Below are 19,047 nucleotides of genomic sequence, written 5' to 3' on the forward strand. Positions count from 1 at the left end.
CAGTATCATTCTGTGTGCTGACTAACAGAATTGTCTCAATCTCTTCCTGGATTCCCTCAGCTCTTTGGAAACATCGGCTTGGATGACAGCACCCCCATCAATCGACACAACAACTTCCACACCTTCTTCAATGCCTTGATGCTGCTGTTCAGGTGTGTTGCGCTCGTGGCCACACCAAGCCAAGCCGTGCCTATTAGATTCTTCATATCTGAGCATTGCATTGCTCTGAAAGTGTCGTTTATAATTTAGGCTCTGAAATGTGATTGTTCCCCCACTGACAGTTTCTCTGTGAGCTTAATCCAATTGATGTAAACAAATCATACACTATTGAACTGGGAGGTAGTAGCAGTTTCGCTAGCCTGCTGTTTAAAAAAAAAAAAATTAAGTATTTAATATTTGGAGAAACTAATACACAAACATGTCAGCCATGGCTCAGTTGGTGACACTCTTGCCGCTGAGTGACAAGGTTTCGGGTTCAAGGCCCAGTGCAGGACTTGGACACGGAAATTAAGGCTGTTGTTCCAGTACAGTACTGAGGGAGTGCAGCGCTATTGGAGGTGCTGTCTCTTGGGTGAGATGTTAAACTGAGGCTCCAATTGCCTATTTATTTACATATAGTGGCACTATTTTGAAAGAGAGCGGGTGGGGGGGTGGTGGTTATCCCCAGTGTCCAGACCAATATTTATCTCCCAGTCAACATCACAAAATCAGATTATCTGGTCATTATCACCTTGCTGTTTGTGGGATCTTGCTTTGCACAAATTGACGGCAGTGTTTCCTACATTGCAATATGTGACAATGAAGTACTCCATTGGCTGTGAATCACTTTGAGGCTGGTCATGAAAAGCACTATAGTGCAAGTCATTTTTTTTCTTTGTAATGGCTTTAGAGTTTTATTTCAGTATTAAAAAGACCTGGAAGTAAATTGCTGGCCTGAGTAAAAGTGACCATAACATTGTCAGATTTTAGTAAGACCCCAGCCAATTCATTCATTCCTTTAGTGAGGGAAGCCTGACCCACTCTGAGCCTATATATGACTCCAGACTCACAACAGTGTGCATGACTGTTAACTGCCTTCTGAAGATGTCCAGCAAACCATTCAATTGTGTCGAGGGAATCTAGATTGGGAATAAGGGTTAGCCATGCTCACAGTCAAAGAATGAATAAAAATTAATTAAACTGGATCCCTAGCAAATGAGCAAAGACATATGTCGACACTCATTGTGAGATTGGTTTAATTCCTTATTCCTATTATCGCACAGCACTTTCTTTTTGCAATTAGAATAGAAAATACCTAGTGTGTTTCCCCAATACCCAGTGCGTGTTTCCCCAATACCCAGTGCGTGTTTCCCCAATACCCAGTGTGTGTTTCCCCAATACCCAGTGCGTGTTTCCCCAATACCCAGTGTGTGTTTCCACAATACCCAGTGTGTGTTTCCCCAATACCCAGTGCGTGTTTCCCCAATACCCAGTGCTTGTTACCCCAATACCCAGTGCGTGTTTCCCCAATACCCAGTGCGTGTTTCCCCAATACCCAGTGCATATTTCTCCAATACCCAGTGCGTGTTTCCCCAATACCCAGTGCTTGTTACCCCAATACCCAGTGCGTGATTCCCCAATACCCAGTGCGTGTTTCCCCAATACCCAGTGCTTGTTTCCCCAATACCCAGTGCGTGTTTCGCCAATACCCAATGCGTGTTTCCCCAATACCCAGTGCGTGTGTCCCCAATACCCAGTGCGTGATTCCCCAATACCCAGTGCATGTTTCCACAATACCCAGTGCGTGTTTCCCTAATACCCAATGTGTTCCCCAATACCCAGCTTTCCCTGTTAGTGTTTTCCCCATTAGCCAGTGTTTTCCCCATTAGCCAGTGTTTTCCCCATTAGCCAGTGTTTTTTCCATTAGCCAGTGTTTTCTCCATTAGCCAGTGTTTTCTCCAATAGCCAGTGTTTTCCCCATTAGCCAGTGTTTTCTCCATTAGTCAGTGTTTTCTCTATTAGCCAGTGTTTTCTCCATTAGTCAGTGTTTTCTCCATTAGCCAGTGTTTTCCCCATTAGCCAGTGTTTTCTCCATTAGCCAGTGTTTTCTCCATTAGTCAGTGTTTTCTCCATTAGCCAGTGTTTTCCCCATTAGCCAGTGTTTTCTCCATTAGTCAGTGTTTTCTCCATTAGCCAGTGTTTTCCCCATTAGCCAGTGTTTTCTCCATTAGTCAGTGTTTTCTCCATTAGCCGGTGTTTTCCCCATTAGCCGGTGTTTTCCCCTTTAGCCAGTGTTTTTTCCTCAGTGCCCAGTGTTTTCCCCATCAGCCAGTGTTTTCCCCATTAGCCAGTGTTTTTTCCTCAGTGCCCAGTGTTTCTCCCCATTAGCCATTGTTTTGTCCTCAGTGCCCAGTGCTTCTCCCCATTAGCCAGTGTTTTGTCCTCAGTGCCCAGTGTTTCTCCCCATTAGCCAGTGTTTTTTCCTCCGTGCCCAGTGTTTCTCCCCATTAGCCAGTGTTTTGTCCTCAATGCCCAGTGTTTCTCCCCATTAGCCAGGGTTTTGTCCTCAGTGCCCAGTGTTTCTCCCCATTAGCCAGTGTTTTGTCCTCAGTGCCCAGTGTTTCTCCCCATTAGCCAGTGTTTCTCCCCATTAGCCAGTGTTTTTTCCTCCGTGCCCAGTGTTTCTCCCCATTAGCCAGTGTTTTGTCCTCAGTGCCCAGTGTTTCTCCCCATTAGCCAGTGTTTGTCCTCAGTGCCCAGTGTTTCTCCCCATTAGCCAGTGTTTCTCCCCATTAGCCAGTGTTTTTTCCTCCGTGCCCAGTGTTTCTCCCCATTAGCCAGTGTTTTGTCCTCAGTGCCCAGTGTTTCTCCCCATTAGCCAGTGTTTTGTCCTCAGTGCCCAGTGTTTCTCCCCATTAGCCAGTGTTTTGTCCTCAGTGCCCAGTGTTTCTCCCCATTAGCCAGTGTTTCTCCCCATTAGCCAGTGTTTTTTCCTCCGTGCCCAGTGTTTCTCCCCATTAGCCAGTGTTTTGTCCTCAGTGCCCAGTGTTTCTCCCCATTAGCCAGTGTTTGTCCTCAGTGCCCAGTGTTTCTCCCCATTAGCCAGTTTTTTGTCCTCAGTGCCCAGTGTTTCTCCCCATTAGCCAGTGTTTTGTCCTCAGTGCCCAGTGTTTCTCCCCGTACTGACAGAGCCTATGTGTTTGCTGCAGGAGTGCGACAGGGGAGTCATGGCAGGAGATCATGCTGGCCTGCCTGAGTGAGAAGAGATGTGAGGGCACCTCGGAGAGCCGCTGTGGCACTGACTTTGCTTATTTCTACTTTGTCTCCTTCATATTCCTCTGCTCGTTTCTTGTAAGTGACAATCTTGGGGAATCAGATTGAATTTTTGTTATCCTGATGAAACGTTTGATACAAGAGCTCAATTGTTTTCAATCATTAAGCTCATTCTGTAATCAGCCTAACCCCTTTCCCAACACATTAATGACTTGATTCCCTCACTCAGGCCTCCCTGTCTCCCCCCACCCCCCTTCCTTGATGTAAATAGTCCCATCTCCATTCATGTCAGCCGTGCCCAGTGGGCCTCTGATCTGAATGCCAAGATTCAGGTTCAAGTCTAATCACTTTGGCACAAGATCAAGGCTGACACTGCCAGTGCGGGACTGAGGAAGAGATACTGCCTTTTTGACACAATGTTAAACCGAAGCCTCTTTCTGCTCTCTGAGGTGAATGTAAAGTATCCGATGGCACTATTTTCAACAAGAGCAGGAGAGATCTCCCCAGTGTCCTGACCAACATTTAACCCTCAACTAGATCATCTGGTCATTATCACATTGCTGTTTGTGGGATCCTACTGTGTACAAATTGGCTGCCATGTTTCATACTTTACAACAATGGCCACACTTTGAAAAGTACTCCATTGGCTGTGAGGTGCTTTGGGAGATCCTGAGGTGCTGACAAGTACTGTAGAAATGTAATCTCCAAATTTGCAGATGACACAAAGCTGGGTGGGAGGGTGAGCTGTGAGGAGGATGCAGAGATGCTTCAGTGTCATTTGGACAAGCTGAGTGAGGGCAAATGCATGGCAGATGCAGTATAATGTGGATAATTGTGAGGTTATCCATTTTGGTAGCAAAAACAGGAAGGCAGATTATTATCTGAATGGCTATAAATTGAGAGAGCGGAATGTGCAATGAGACCTGGGTGTCCTTGTACACCAGTCGCTGAAGGTAAGCATGCAGGTGCAGCAGGCGGTGAAGAAGGCAAATAGTGTGTTGGCCTTCATAGCCAGAGGATTCAAATACAGGAGCAGGGATGTCTTGCTGCAATTATACAGGGACTTGGTGAGACCACACCTGGAATATTGTGTGCAGTTTTGGTCTCCTTATCTGAGGGAGGATGTTCTTGCTGTAAAGGGAGTGCAGTAAAGGTTTACCTGACTGATTCCTGGGATGGCGGGATTGACATATGAGGAGAGATTGAGTTGGTTAGGATTATATTCGCTGGAGTTCAGAAGAATGAGGGGGGATCTCATAGAAACCTATAAAATTCTAACAGGACTAGACAGGGTAGATGCAGGAAGGATGTTCCCAATGGTGGGGGAGTCCAGAACCAGGGGTTACAGTCTGAGGATATGGGGTAGACCATTTAGGACTGAGATGAGGAGAGATTTCTTCACTCAGAGAGTGGTGAGCCTGTGGAATTCAGTACCACAGAAAGTAGTTGAGACCAAAACATTGTATGTTTTCAAGAAAGAGTTGGATATAGCTCTTGGGGCGAAAGGAATCAAAAGATATGGGGAGAAAGTGAGAGCAGGCTATTGAGTTGGATGATCAGCCATGATCATAATGAATGGTGGAGTAGGCTCGAATGGCCTACTGCTGCTCCTAGTGTCTATGTAAGTCTTTCTGTTGTTACTGTCTCCCCAAATTATCATCTCCTAATCTCTGATGTCAGGTTACTTGCTTTCTCTGTACTTGAGCAGCTCAAAGCTGTGGTCTCAGTGCAGTAGAGTGACCAGAATGGCCCACTATTAACCAGCTGGGCCCCAAACATGACACCACTGTGGCTACACTCCCAGAGCCTTCTTGCCCTCTCGCCTGATGTCAGCTCAGGCTGGAGCGGCCTCAGCCATCGATGCCCACAGCAGGTCAAGCGGTCATGTCAGATACACCTCCCTTTGTACAGGGCTTGGGTGTGTTCCCTCCCTTGCTGTTTGTTGTTGATCCTGAGGTCCACCCAGGTTTCTGAAATTGGGTTTTCCTTTCCTTTCAGATGCTGAACCTGTTTGTGGCTGTCATCATGGATAACTTTGAGTACCTGACGCGTGATTCGTCCATCCTGGGACCACATCACCTGGATGAGTTTGTGCGAGTGTGGGCTGAGTATGATCGGGCTGCATGGTAGGTGTTCCAGCCTCAAACTGTTTGTTAATTATTCTGTCAACAGAAGCATACAATAACAACATTATGTAAAGTAGCTGTTCATCTGAATCAACTGAAGAGATAAGTATTCTTCAGAAGAGAGGAAAGGGGAGCCACACAATGAGAGAATGGGAAGATTCCAGCCTCCAGTCTCTGACACTAGGCGCCTGCAACATAGCAGAGGTTGACGAATATAGACTGAAGTCTATAAAGAGGAAATTGATTCACCTGACACTCTGCTTTGGGACAAAAAGAGTTATCTGTACACTGACTGGTGTCTCAGTCCCTCTCTCTCAGGGAGATATCTGTACACTGACTGGTGTCTCTCAGTCCCTCTCTCTCTCTCAGGGAGATATCTGCACACTGACTGGTGTCTCTCAGTCCCTCTCTCTCAGGGAGATACCTGTACACTGACTGGTGTGTCTCAGTCCCTCTCTCTCAGGGAGATATCTGTACACTGACTGGTGTGTCTCAGTCCCTCTCTCTCAGGGCGATATCTGTACACAGACTCGTGTGTCTCAGTCCCTCTCTCTCAGGGAGATATCTGTACACTGACTAGTGTCTCTCAGTCCCTCTCTCTCTCTCAGGGAGATACCTGTACACTGACTGGTGTCTCTCAGTCCCTCTCGCTCTCTCTCAGGGAGATGGCTGTACACTGACTGGTGTCTCTCAGTTCCTCTCTCTCAGGGAGATATCTGTACACTGACTGGTGTCTCTCAGTCCCTCTCTCTCAGGGAGATATCTGTACACTGACTGGTGTCTCTCAGTCCCCCTCTCTCTCTCAGGGAGATATCTGTACACTGACTGGTGTCTCATTCCCTCTCTCTCAGGGAGATATCAGTACAACAATTGATGTCTCTCAGCCCTTCTCAGCTATAGTACCATAGAACTGAGTTTGCTCCCATCTGTCTAATGTTGATCTTGTATGTGTGGTACAGGGGAAGCAGATACTGTGGCCAGAATTGATGCATGATGATGTCAGGCGAGTGTCCTGATGTCATTGCGCACTCATGCGATATTTCATTGGGCGGGTGCACGCAAGAGTTAGCAACACGCTCGTCGACAATTAATGGGCCTATTAAGCCCATTAAAGTAATAATTAAATGTAATTTTTCATTGTCGGACAAGGTGGCCTTTGTATTTTTTAGAAACCTCATCCACAGGCGGTATGAGGTTTCCAACAGAAATTAACAATAAAATTAAAATGTTTAAACCTCATTTTATAACGTGTCCCTTCTCATGTGCCAGAGTCACAGGAGGGGACATGTTGTTAACATTTTTAAATTCTTTATTCATGTTTTTAAAAATCTTCAGCTCCCTGAGGCAGCTCTGTTCCTTCAGGGAGCTTCCAGTGTGTGCACCCGTGTGCATGCGCAAACGTCCACACCTCACCCTCCTCCCCTCCTCCCCCTCCCACCCTGGCAGCACTGCAGCGCGTGATTCACATTGGCCAGCCAGCATGAAATCGCTGTCAGGGCTCGATCGCAGTCAGTTTTACCACCGCCCCCAAGGCCCACCACGCCTGCCCTACGAGGTCAAAACCCTGCCCCTGAGTTGAAACTGTTTGGAGGGCCGAAATTTTTGCAATCAAAATAGCAACGATCTGCCATAGGACTCACCCATTACTGCCAATTTCATACCCGATTTGAATGCACATCCTTAGGATAACCTGATTCTTCAGTGTGCAGGAGCTGAGACTGAGTTGGACACACATCAGACGTACAGTACTGGAGGCGAGTGATTTGTCCCCTTTTACCCAATGCTTAGACATTGAGACCCAGATAATTCATCAGATGTTCTCTTCTGCTAAAGTTGAGGGTGGCTGGGAATGATGTGATAAACAATCAATCCAAGTGCCAGAGAAAGCAAGACAAGTCGATGGCAGCGTCTTTTCCCAGCAGCCATTGCAGGACTGGATGTCCTATATCGAAACTAAAAGCCCGAAGCTTCATTGAGGACATTCACAGGCACTGATTGGTGAGATCAACCAACCTTCAGAGCTCGCCCGGAAGTTTTTAGACCTTTCAGCCAAAATAGCTGTGGTGAAGTGACGAAAAAATGAGGGATGGAAAAGACAAGGGATGATAACCTCTTGGTTACCCCTTGAAACCCAGGTGACGTCCATTTGTTTCTCTGTTTAATCACACTTATGGGGCTCTGGCTACCAGTTGACGTCTCAAGCTCTTGGCCTGAAGTGGAAGATGTCTCCATCCACGGAATTAGCACTGAACTGTCCTCTTGCTCAGTAATCAAAATTATCTGCTGTTTGACTGTTGTTGTTGTCTAACCAAATGTGCTTTCTTTGTAGTGGAAGGATTCACTATAAGGACATGTACACAATAGTGTGTACGATCGCACCCCCCTTAGGACTGGGGAGGAAGTGCCCTTGTAGGGTGGCCTGCAAGGTTTGCTTCATATTGACTTACCACCTGGTGGTTGCCCCTCTGACTGAGGAATGACGGGCTTCCTTTAAAGAGACAGTATCTCAGATATGCTGCTACCAGCCCTCTCTTTGCACTGCACCTTGCTTTTCTATATAGATCCAATCCCCAGATTGAGACCATTCCAAAATTCCCAGGACCACTTGCCTCCTGACATGGTTGGTTGGATATTTGCCTTGGTGCCAGTGCCCTGCTTCACCTGCCGGGGCACTCAGCCATGTGTGTCCCCATCCTGGAAGCCAGCATATCTCTCCCGGACGGTGCTGTTTGAAGGCAGTTCTTAGCTCACACACGCTCACTCATGCACACTCAGGCACCCATACTCACTGACTCGCAACTCACTCTTGCATACACACTCACACAAATGCATGCCCACACACATCCACACGTACTCATGCACTTACTAGGTTGGTTCCTGAGAGATGAGGGCAGTTCCAAGCTGAGAGGCTGAGTAAATTGGGCCAGTACTCTCTGGAGTTTAGAAGAATGAGAGGTGATCCCTGAAACATACAGGATTCAGAAGGGGCTGGACGGGGTGTACACTGAGATGTTGGGGAATCTACAAAGGCACAGTCTCAGGATTAGCGGTCCAGCATTTAGGGCAGAAAGGAGGACCAATTTCTCAATTCAGAGAGTTGCGGATGCTCCATCGTTGAATACGTTTAAGGCTGGGATAGACAGATTTTTGGTATTTCAGGGAACCGAGGGATATGTGAGTAGGCAGGAAAATGGAGTTGAGGCAAAAGATCAAACATGATCATATTGAATGCCGGGCAGGCTCGAGGGCCTGTATGGCCTACTCCTGCTCGTATTTCTTATGTTCTTACATTCTCACTAACACACACACACTCAAGATTCACACACAGGCTCAAGGCCCTCTTACACACAAACACACCACATGCTCACAAACACACAACACCCGATATTTATATAGAAGCTGTAAGGACATGAAATATCCTAAGGTGCTTCACAGAAGTATTATAAAGCAAAATTAGATACTGAGCCACATAAAGCATTATTAGGGCCAAAATCATTGCCAGAGATGTAGGAATTAACAAAGGCAGAGATGCAGAGAGGTGTAGGGAGGAATTTCCAAAGTCTTAGGCCTAGGCAAGTGAAGGTATGGACGCCAATGGTGCTGCGGTTTTAAATTGGAGATGCTGATGGGGCCACAGTTAGATCAGTGTAGATATCGTAGGGAGTTGTTGGGCTTGAGGATATTAGAGGGAATCAAGGGCATGGAGGAATTGGATAACAAAGGCGTGATTTTAAAAACCAAGACATTGCTTGAGCAAACACTAATGTCAGTCATTGAGCACAGGGCTGATGGGTGAGCAGGACTTGGTCTGATCTTCCCCGGAGGCAGAGTGCTGGATGAGCTCACATTAATGAAAAGTAGGATGTTGGAGGCCAGCCTGGAGTGTGTTGGAATAGTCAAGTCAAGAAGTTACAAAGATATTGGTGAGCCACCCACAAACGCACAAACACGTGCACACACATGTGCACATATACTGACACGCACTCGCTTTCACATCTCTCTCTTGAACACAGCAGCCTGGGGCACTGGCACTGCAAAGAGTCCATAGAGGAGGGTTTCCAAGCGGTGGCACTGCCCAACACATCATTGACAAGTCCGGCACAGCGGGAAGCTGTTCCGCACAGACGCTCACACTCAGTTGAAAATTCTGAATCGTGGCTGGGACCTATGGCAGCCCAACATTTGGCTGGGGCTAAGATATTAAATTGGAGGTGTGGATTTGTGTAAAGAGAAAGGAAATAAGAGAAACTGTTTCTTTACTGAGGGCAAAATGCATAATCCAGATGCATGGAGTGCATGTCTTCCTCCCCCTCCCTCCCCCACTCCCTCCCTCCCACCCACCCTCTAACTCATGCTTGCTATGCTGGATACTGCTCATATGGTGGGAACTTAACCAGTACCACCTCATCCTATGGAACTTCACTGAGCCCGACCACATTTTCCCACCGCATTTATGCAACAGCTGAACTTTGCATAGAGAAAAATAATAACGAGCTGATGATAATTGGCAAAAACAAAAAGCCTGCTGGATGATGAGGGAAATTGTTTTGACCCAGCGAGTTGGCGTGATCTGGTAGGTGCTGCCTGAAAGGGCAGTGGGAGCAGATTCATAAGAGGAAGAGGTTCTTGAAACAAAAAAATCAGGATTATGGGGAAAGAGCAGGGGAGTGGAACTAATTGGACAGTTCTTTCAAAGAGCCAGCACAGACACGATTGACCGAATGGCCTCCATCAGTGCGATATAATTCTATGAAGAAGAAATGTTCTGCTGATTGAGATAGATGTGATTAACTCTTTCCTGTTCTGTTTCTCCTGGACATGCTTATCATCCCTTCCCTCCATACAAAGTGGCCGAATCCATTACACTGACATGTATCAAATGCTGACCCTCATGTCTCCACCGCTGGGTCTGGGGAAGAAATGTCCTTCGAAAGTTGCTTACAAGGTAGAAAAACAAAACTCAAACTGTGTCTGCTGAGATTGAAAGGGTACTTATCAGTGTTTGTGTTCTGGGTTGGGTAGAATTCTCAATCAAATAGGCAGCCTTAGAAAAGATTACACATCACGGTTTGTATCAGATGATTAAATTTTCCCGATCATATTTCACTGTTATTACGGTTCCAGAACTGCGTCTGGATCCTGTTCATTTCACCCAATTCTTTTCTGTGAATTCCATGTTTCTCAGAGTGAGTGACTTACGTGTTGGGAATAGAACACTGCACTTTCAGCACCGAGACTAAGCGGCCGCATCATAGCAAATGTTTGATGGGGACAGTGTGGATGGAGCTTTACTCTGTATCTAACCCCATGCTGTACCTGTCCTGGGAGTGTTTGATGGGGACAGTGTAGAGGAAGCTTTACTCTGTATCTAACCCCGTGCTGTACCTGTCCTGGCAGTGTTTGATGGGGACAGTGTAGAGGAAGCTTTACTCTGTATCTAACCCCGTGCTGTACCTGTCCTGGGAGTGTTTGATGGGGACAGTGTAGAGGAAGCTTTACTCTGTATCTAACCCCGTGCTGTACCTGTCCTGGGAGTGTTTGATGGGGACAGTGCAGAGGGAGCTTTACTCTGTATCTAAGCCCATGCTGTACCTGTCCTGGGAATGTTTGATGGGGACAGTGTAGAGGGAGCTTTACTTTGTATCTAACCCCGTGCTGTACCTGTCCTGGCAGTATTTGATGGGGACAGTGTAGAGGGAGCTTTACTCTGTATCTAACCCCGTGTTGTACCTGCCCTGGCAGTGTTTGATGGGGACAGTGCAAAGGGAGCTTTACTCTCTATGTAACCCCGTGCTGTACCTGTCCTGGGAGCGTTGATGGGGACAGTGTAGAGGGAGCTTTACTCTATATCTAACCCTGTGCTGAATGCAAAGTCCTCTATTCCACAGCATTAACATTCCTCACCTGTAATACAGAGTAAATAAAAAATGCAGAATAAATGAAAGTTTCACAACCACTTAAAGCTGCCTCAGGCCATTTCATGTTGTAACCTGCTGCATGAGCAGGAAGAGTCTCTCCATCTCTTCCCCTGCACGTCCTGCAAGAACACAGCGGCTTTGTGTGAAATTTGCGCGGGTAGTGCATGGTTCGCTCCCTCATTTAATTCCTGACCTATCCCATCCCAATAATCATTATCACACTTCCTGTGCTCGAAACACTTAGTCCTGTCAGAGGACTGATTGCCGTTCACTGCTGCAAAGGCTGATAGTGTCCTCACACATTACAGGGCATTGCTTGGTAATGTCTGTCCTATGAATATATTATGTTGATTCAGTTGTTTACAGATTGTCAGAACTGAAAGATCAAGACGTGGGACATGTACAGGTAATCCTGAGCCACAAGATTTGATCGATCCATTTTTATCAGTGTGGAGGACCAAGCCTCAATTTTCCAATTGCGCCTCATCTCAGGTCAGAGGTAACCTGCTGATCAGAAAATTGGAAAATCCACTCAACTCCACTAGAGGCCTTCCAAGTTGAGGCGCCACACATTGAGTGAAGCCAACCCAGGCAAGGGGGATCACAGATTCTGTCCCCAGTCCACGCTCTGTGCTGAGGCAGCTCAACCCAACCGCAGCATCCTCAATGTTCTCCAATCGTCCTCAGAGTACCCCGCTTTCCAGGAAGGGCAGTAGGTTCAGCGAGGCCTCCCAATCCGAGCTGCGTGTCATACAGGGCCAGGCTGGGTTAGGGGGCCATGCTGAGCTGATCCTCGGTTTCCAGCCTGGTGCAGGAGGAATGGCCACTTGAAGAATGTACCAGAGGGTGGAGCGGGGAAACGTTGTCACCGTGAGGAGGGAAACTTGAGATAGGACAAGGGAAAGTAAATAGCTGCCAAAAATCTCTCAGAGGTGAAGATGGCCCGGGCAGTGTTTGCTGCACTGTGCACAGGGTTTGGTCTTTCCTAGCATTCAGTCTCCCTCTCTCATCTCTCTCTATCCCTCCCTTTATGCCCTTCACAGCTTTTCTCCCTTTCTGCCTCCCTTTCTCCTACTTCACTTTCTCACTCTATTAATATCTTCCTTTGCAGTGTCTCTCTCTCTCTATTTCTCTCTCTATTACTCTCTCAGTTTTGCTCTCACTCTCATACTGTCTCTCTCTCTCGCAATCTTTCCCCCTCTCTCTCCATCTGTCTCTCTCTGTCTGTGTGGCTCTTGCTTTATCAATATCTTACGCTGTGCTGTACCTGTCCTGGGAGTGTTTGATAGGACAGCGTAGAGGGAGCTTTTCTCTGTATCTAACCCCGTGCTGTACCTGTCCTGGGAGTGTTTGATGGGACAGCGTAGAGGGAGCTTTTCTCTGTATCTAACGCCGTGCTGTACCTGTCCTGGGAGTGTTTGATGGGACAGTGTAGAGGGAGCTTTACTCTCTATCTAACCCTGTGCTGTACCTGTCTTGGGAGTGTTTAATGGGGACAGTGTAGAGGGAGATTTACTCTGTATCTAACCCCATGCTGTACCTGTCCTGGGAGTGTTTGATGGGACAGTGTAGAGGAAGCTTTACTCTGCATCTAATCCCATGCTGTACCTGTCTGGGAATGTTTGAGGGGTAGTGTAGAGGAGCTTTACTTTGTATCTAATCGCATGCTGTACTAGTCCTGTGAATGTCTGAGGGGCAGTGTAGAGAGAATTTTACTCTATGCCTTTATCAATATACAAGAAGGCCACTGGAGACTAGTAGGGATTGCTGGGGAATCAGCTGTATTCACAGATGTTCCCATCGGGAGCCATCATGCAGGTAGCTCTTCTCCCGGGCTGGCTGAGCCTTCGTTAGTTTAGAGTACAGGTTCAGAGTGCGGCCAGCGAGACACCATCTACAGAGTTTACCTTCCGAACCTCTCCACATGCTCAGTGGGTAGCACTCTCTCCTCTGAGTCAGGCGAGACACCATCCACAGAGTTTACCTTCCGAACCTCTACACATGCTCAGTGGGTAGCACTCTCTCCTCTGAGTCAGGCGGTCATGGAATCCAGTCCAGCAGCTGGGGTGCGCATCACCTCCGGGAGACCTTCAAAACAAGGCCCTCTCAGATGGGCTTATAAACAACTAAAGCAGAGCAGGGGAGCTCTCCGGGCTAATCCTGACTAACATTCTGCTCTCACCCAACATCACCCTAAACTGGACTATCCTGTTTCCCATTTGGAGGAGCTTCTGTGTGACTGTCAGCTGCACGCTTTCCCGCAATAATCACTGCATCTCAACGGCCATTCCTTGGTCCTAAGGAACTCTGGGTTTCTCACGGGGGTGAAACGTTCTATATAAGTGCAGTTCATTCCACCCCAGACACGACTCTCGATTGCTCCAACATTGATACAGCAGACCTTTATTGGCCAACTCTTTGACCTTGCCAACACTGCCTCAGCCACTTCACCTTTGTCCCACTCATGAATCTTACTCTGACTTGTGTGGTATTGGGAGATTTGGAAAGGGGCTGTTCTTCACACTATTACCTTACCATGGGATAACTTCTCTGTCAGGGTTTCCTGTCGGCATCTCAAAATAATGGGGACAAACGCAAAGAGGGAATTTAAACTCGATATGAAGCCCCCGAAAGCTCCACCACACAAATCTAAACTATCATCACTAAAGACAGGCTATCTGGTTATTATCACTGTGCTGTATGTGGGAGCTTGCTGTGTGTAAATTGGCTGCCATGTTTCCTACATTACAACAGTGGTACAGCTCCAAGTACCGCATTGGCTGTAAAATGCTTGTTGGCTGCCCTGAGGTCATGACAGGAATTTCTCTCTCTCTCTTCCTCCCTTTCTCTCTTCATAGTGTCTCTGTCTGTATCTTTTACTTTCTCTCTCAGTAAACCAGTGGATTACTCTTCTTAGATTTCCAGAAGTCATTTGATAAAGTGCTACATCAAAGGTTATTGCAGAAAATAAAAGCTCATGGTGTAGGGGGCAACATATTGGCATGGATAGAAGATTGGCTGGCTAACAGGAAGCAGAGAGTTGGCATAAATGGGTCTTTTTCTCTTTGGCAAGATGTGATGAGTGATGTGCATCAGGGATCAGCGCTGGGGCCTCAACTTTTTACAATTTATATAAATGAGTTCAACTCTTTATAATTTATATTTATATTTAGATGAAGGGACCAAAGGTATGGTTGTTAGATTTGCTGATGACACAAAGATAGGTAGGAAAGTAGGGTTAGGTGAGTAGGCAAAGACATGACAAATGGAGTATAACATGGGAAAATGTGAAATTGTCCATTTTGGCAGGAAGAATATAAAAGAAGCATATTATCTAAATGATGAGGGATTGCAGAGCTCTGAGATGCAGAGGGATCAGGGTGTTCCAGTGTATGAATCACAAAATGTTAGTACGCAGGTGCAGCAGATAATTAGGAAAGCTAATAAAATGGTTATCATTTATTGCGAGGGGAATTGAATACAAGAGTAGGGAGATTGTGCTTCAATTATATAGAGCACTAGTGAGGCCACATCTGGAGTACTGTATACAGTATTGGATGTAAATGAATTGGGAGCAGTTCAGAGAAGGTTTACCAGACTAATACCAGGAATGGGTGGGTTGTCTTATGAGGAAAGGCTGGACAGGTTAGGCCTGTACCCACTAGAATTTAAAAGAGTAAGAGGCAACTTAATTGAAACCTTTAAGATTCTGAGGGGTCTTGACAGGGTGGATGTGGAGAGGATGTTTCCTCTTGTGAGAGAATCTAGAACTAGGGGTCACTGTTTAAAAATAAGGGGTCACTCATTTAAGACAGAGATGAGGAGATTTTTTTTCTCTGAGTGTTGTGAGTCTTGGGAACTCCCTTCCTCAAAAAGCGGTGGAAGCAGAGTCTTTGAATATTTCTAAGGCAGAGCGAGATAGATTCTTGATTAACAAGGGGGTGAAAGGTTATCGGGGGTAGGCAGGAATTTTGGGGTTGAGATTACATTCAGATCAGCCATGATCTCATTGAATGGCGGAGCAGGCTCGAGGGGCCAAGTGGCCTACTCCTGCTCTGTTCCAATGCTCTCATTCGCTCTCTGTTTCTGTCTCCTCTCTTTCTGTCTCATTCTCTCTCTCACTGTCTCACTCTCAGTGTGCCTCTGTCTGTGTGTGCCTCTCCCCCTCTCCTTCTCTCACCCACACCCTATCTCACCCACACTCTCTCCCACCCACACCCTCTCCCGCCCACACCCTCTCCCGCCCACACCTTCACTCACCCAGTTCCCTTCTCATTCAGACTCTCCTTTTCTCTCTTGCCTGAACCCTCCCTCCCTCTTACCCGGCTGTCTCTTGCTCAGACTCGTGTCTCATTAGGTCTCACTCTCTCACTCTCCCTCACTTAATTGCTCATCCGCTTGGCCTCACTCCCTCATCGCTCAGCCTCACTGTCTCGCTCACTCGCTCAGCCTCGGTCTCTCATTCATCTCACTCGCTCGGCCTCACTGCCTTAGTCTCACTCCCTCATTCAGTTTCTCTCTCGCTCACTCGGTCTCACTGTCTCGGCCTCACTTTCTCACTCAGTTTCTCTCTCATTCTCTGGGTATGGGAGGGCAAACAAAGCAAGGGAGGATATTGAGAGGGGTAGAGGAAGTGAGAGACCTGGGAATGCATGTCCACAGGTCCCTGAAGGTGGCAGGACAGGTGGATAAGGTGGTAAAGAAAACATATCGAAAGTTTTCCTTTATTGGACGAGGTATTGAACACAAAAGCAGGGATGTAATGATGGAACTGTATAAAACGCTGAGTAGACAGGGATGCCCTGTTTCCCCTAGCTGAGGGGAAAATTACCAGGGGGCATAGATTTGAGGTGATTGGTTGAAGGATTAAAGGGGACATGAAGAAAACTTCTTCACCCAGAGGGTAGTGGGTGTCTGGAATTCGCTGCCTGGTTTGGTAGTTGAGGCTGAAACACTTGACTCATTGAAAAGGAACCTGGACCTGGACCTGAAGCGCTGGAACCTGTAAAGCTATGGACCAGGAGCTGGAAAGCGGGAGTAAACGAACAGCTAGTTTCTTTTATCTCTTTTTTGATCGGCACAGACATGATGGGCCAAATGGCCTCTTACTGTGCTGTAACTTTTCTATGGTTCTATAGTTCCTTATTAAATAAGAAAATTTCTAAATTTTAGAGATGCACCCATCAGGGCAAAAGACCATAAGAAGAGGGGCCATTTGGCATCTCGAATCTGCTCCACCATTCAATATTGTCACGGCTGATCTTCTGCGCCAAAGCTCTTTTCACGCTCGTTCCCTATATACTTTGAACCAAAAATCTACTTGTCGCAGCCTTAAATATATTCAGTGATGGAGCATCCACAGCCGTTTGGGTCTAAGAATTCAAGAGATTTACAACCCTCTGAGTGATGAAATTTCCCCTCCTCTCTGTCCTAAACGGCCATCCCATTATCCTGAGATTGTGTCCCCTTGTTCTAGATTCCCAGTCAGTGGAAACCACCTCTCAGTGTCTACCCTGTCAAACCCCTTCAGAATCTTACACGTTTCATTCTTTTAAGTATAGGCCCAGTTTACTCAGCCTCCCAAGGATAAAATTAGCAAACTTTTGCTGTACTGCCTCCAATACTAAGTATATTCTTCCAAGTATATCATTCCTTAGATATGGAGACCAAAACTGCACGTAGTACCCCAGGTGTGGTCTCACAAAAGCCCCGCATAATTGTCGCAAGACTTCTTTATTCATGTATTCCATTCCCCTTGCCTTTCTAATGGTTTGCTGTACCTGCACACTGACTTTCTGTGTTCCTTGCACGAGTACACCCAAGACAAATCAACATTTACAAGTTTCACACCTTTTAAAAATATTCTGCTTTTATGACCAAAGTGAATAGTCTCTCACTTTTCCACATTTACACTCCATCTACCATCTTCTTGTCCTCTCACTTAACACATCTATATCTCTTTGCAGCACTTTGTGTCCTGAACGCTTGCATTTCCACTTAGCTTTGTTTCGACAGCAAACTCAGATACACTACTCCCTGTCTCTTTGTCTAAGTCATTAATATAGATTGTAAATAGCTGAGGCCCCAGCACTGACCTTGGAGCACTCCACTATTCACTGTCTGTCAACTTGACAATGCTGCATTTATGTTTTTTGTTTCCTGTCCATTAATCAACCCTCTAAATATGCTCATACATCACCTCCATCTCCCTCCTTAATAGCACTGTGGGTGTAGCTACACCACATGGACTGCAGTTCACAAAGACAGCTCACCACCACCTTCTCAAGGACAACTGGGGATTGGCAATAAATGCTGACCTAGGCAGTGACGCCCACATCCCATAAATGAATTTAAAAAGTCCTTACCTTGTGTATTAATCTTTTGTGAGGCACCTTATCAGAAGTCTTTTGGAAATCCAAGTATACCAAGTCTATTGGCTCTCCTTTATCAACCTTACTAGTTACATCCTCAAAAATCCTAATAAATTTGTCAAACAGGATTTCCCTTTCATAAAACCATGCTGGTTCTGTCTGTTCATATGATTATTTTCTCAGTACATTCTTATGACTTTATTAATAATAGATTCCAGAATTTACCTGATTACTTATGTCAGGCTTATTGGCCTGTAGTTCTCTCAGCATCCTTTCTTGAATAGCGAGCATTGCATTTGCGAACATACGAATGAGGAGCAGGAGTAGGCCACTCGGCCCCTCGAGCCTGCTCCACCATTCAATAAGATCATGGCTGATCTGAATGTAACCTCAACCCCACATTCCTGCCTACCCCCGATAACCTTTCACCCCCTTATTAATCGAGAATATAGCTCTGCCTTAAAAATATTCAAACATTCTGTTTCCACTGCCCTTTCAGAAAGAGAGTTCCAAAGATTCACAACACTGAGAAAAAATTTCTCCTTATCTCTGTCTTAAATGAGTGACCCCTTATTTTTAAACAGTGACCCCTAGTTCTAGATTCTCCCACAAGAAGAAACATCCTCTCCACATCCACCCTGTCAAGACCCCTCAGGATCTTAAAGGTTTCAATTAAGTTGCCTCTTACTCTTCTAAATTCCAGTGGATACAAGCCTAACCTGTCCAGCCTTTCCTCATAAGACAATCCACCCATTCCTGGTATTAGTCTGGTAAACCTTCTCTGAACTGCTTCCAATGCATTTACACCCTTCCTTAAATAAAGAGACCAGTACTGTACACAATACCTCAGATGAGGTCTCAACAGTGCCCTGTGCAACTCAAGCATAACCTCCCTACTTTTATAATCAATTCTCCTCACAATAAATGGAAGCATTCTATTCGCTTTCCTAATTACCTGCTGTACCAGCATACTTGACCTTTTATGATTCATGCACTAGGACACCCATATCCCTCTGAATCTCACAGCTCTGCAATCTCTCTCCATTTAGATAACATGTTTATTTTATATTCTTCCTGCTAAAGTGGGCAATTTCACATTTTCCCACAATATACTCTGTTTGCCAGATCTTTGCCCACTCACTTAACCTATCCATGTCCCCTTGTAACCCCTTTATGTCCTCTTCACAATTTACTTTCCTACCTATCTTTGTGTCAACAGCACATTTACCCATCATTCCTTCGGCCCCTTCATCCAGGTCATTTATATAAATTGTAAAAAGTTGAGGCCCCAGCACTGATCCCTGTGGCACACCACTTGTCACATCCTGCCAACCACAAAAGACCCACTTATGCCAACACTCTGCTTCCTGTTAGCTGGCC

General features: G+C 46.2%; 1 protein-coding gene across 1 annotated transcript in view; it reads left to right on the forward strand.

The window, feature by feature from the left end:
* Window positions 1–19,047, forward strand: part of LOC121289327 (probable voltage-dependent R-type calcium channel subunit alpha-1E) — a 94,047-nt gene that overhangs the window by 49,230 nt on the left and 25,770 nt on the right. The window contains exons 14-17 of the mRNA XM_041208665.1: window positions 61–152; window positions 3,189–3,330; window positions 5,251–5,378; window positions 10,227–10,323. Of these exons, the coding sequence (XP_041064599.1) occupies window positions 61–152; window positions 3,189–3,330; window positions 5,251–5,378; window positions 10,227–10,323 (459 nt within the window). The remainder of the gene's footprint in view (window positions 1–60; window positions 153–3,188; window positions 3,331–5,250; window positions 5,379–10,226; window positions 10,324–19,047) is intronic.

Source organism: Carcharodon carcharias, chromosome 16 (assembly GCF_017639515.1).
Source record: "Carcharodon carcharias isolate sCarCar2 chromosome 16, sCarCar2.pri, whole genome shotgun sequence".
In the NCBI taxonomy this organism is placed as follows: domain Eukaryota; kingdom Metazoa; phylum Chordata; class Chondrichthyes; order Lamniformes; family Lamnidae; genus Carcharodon; species Carcharodon carcharias.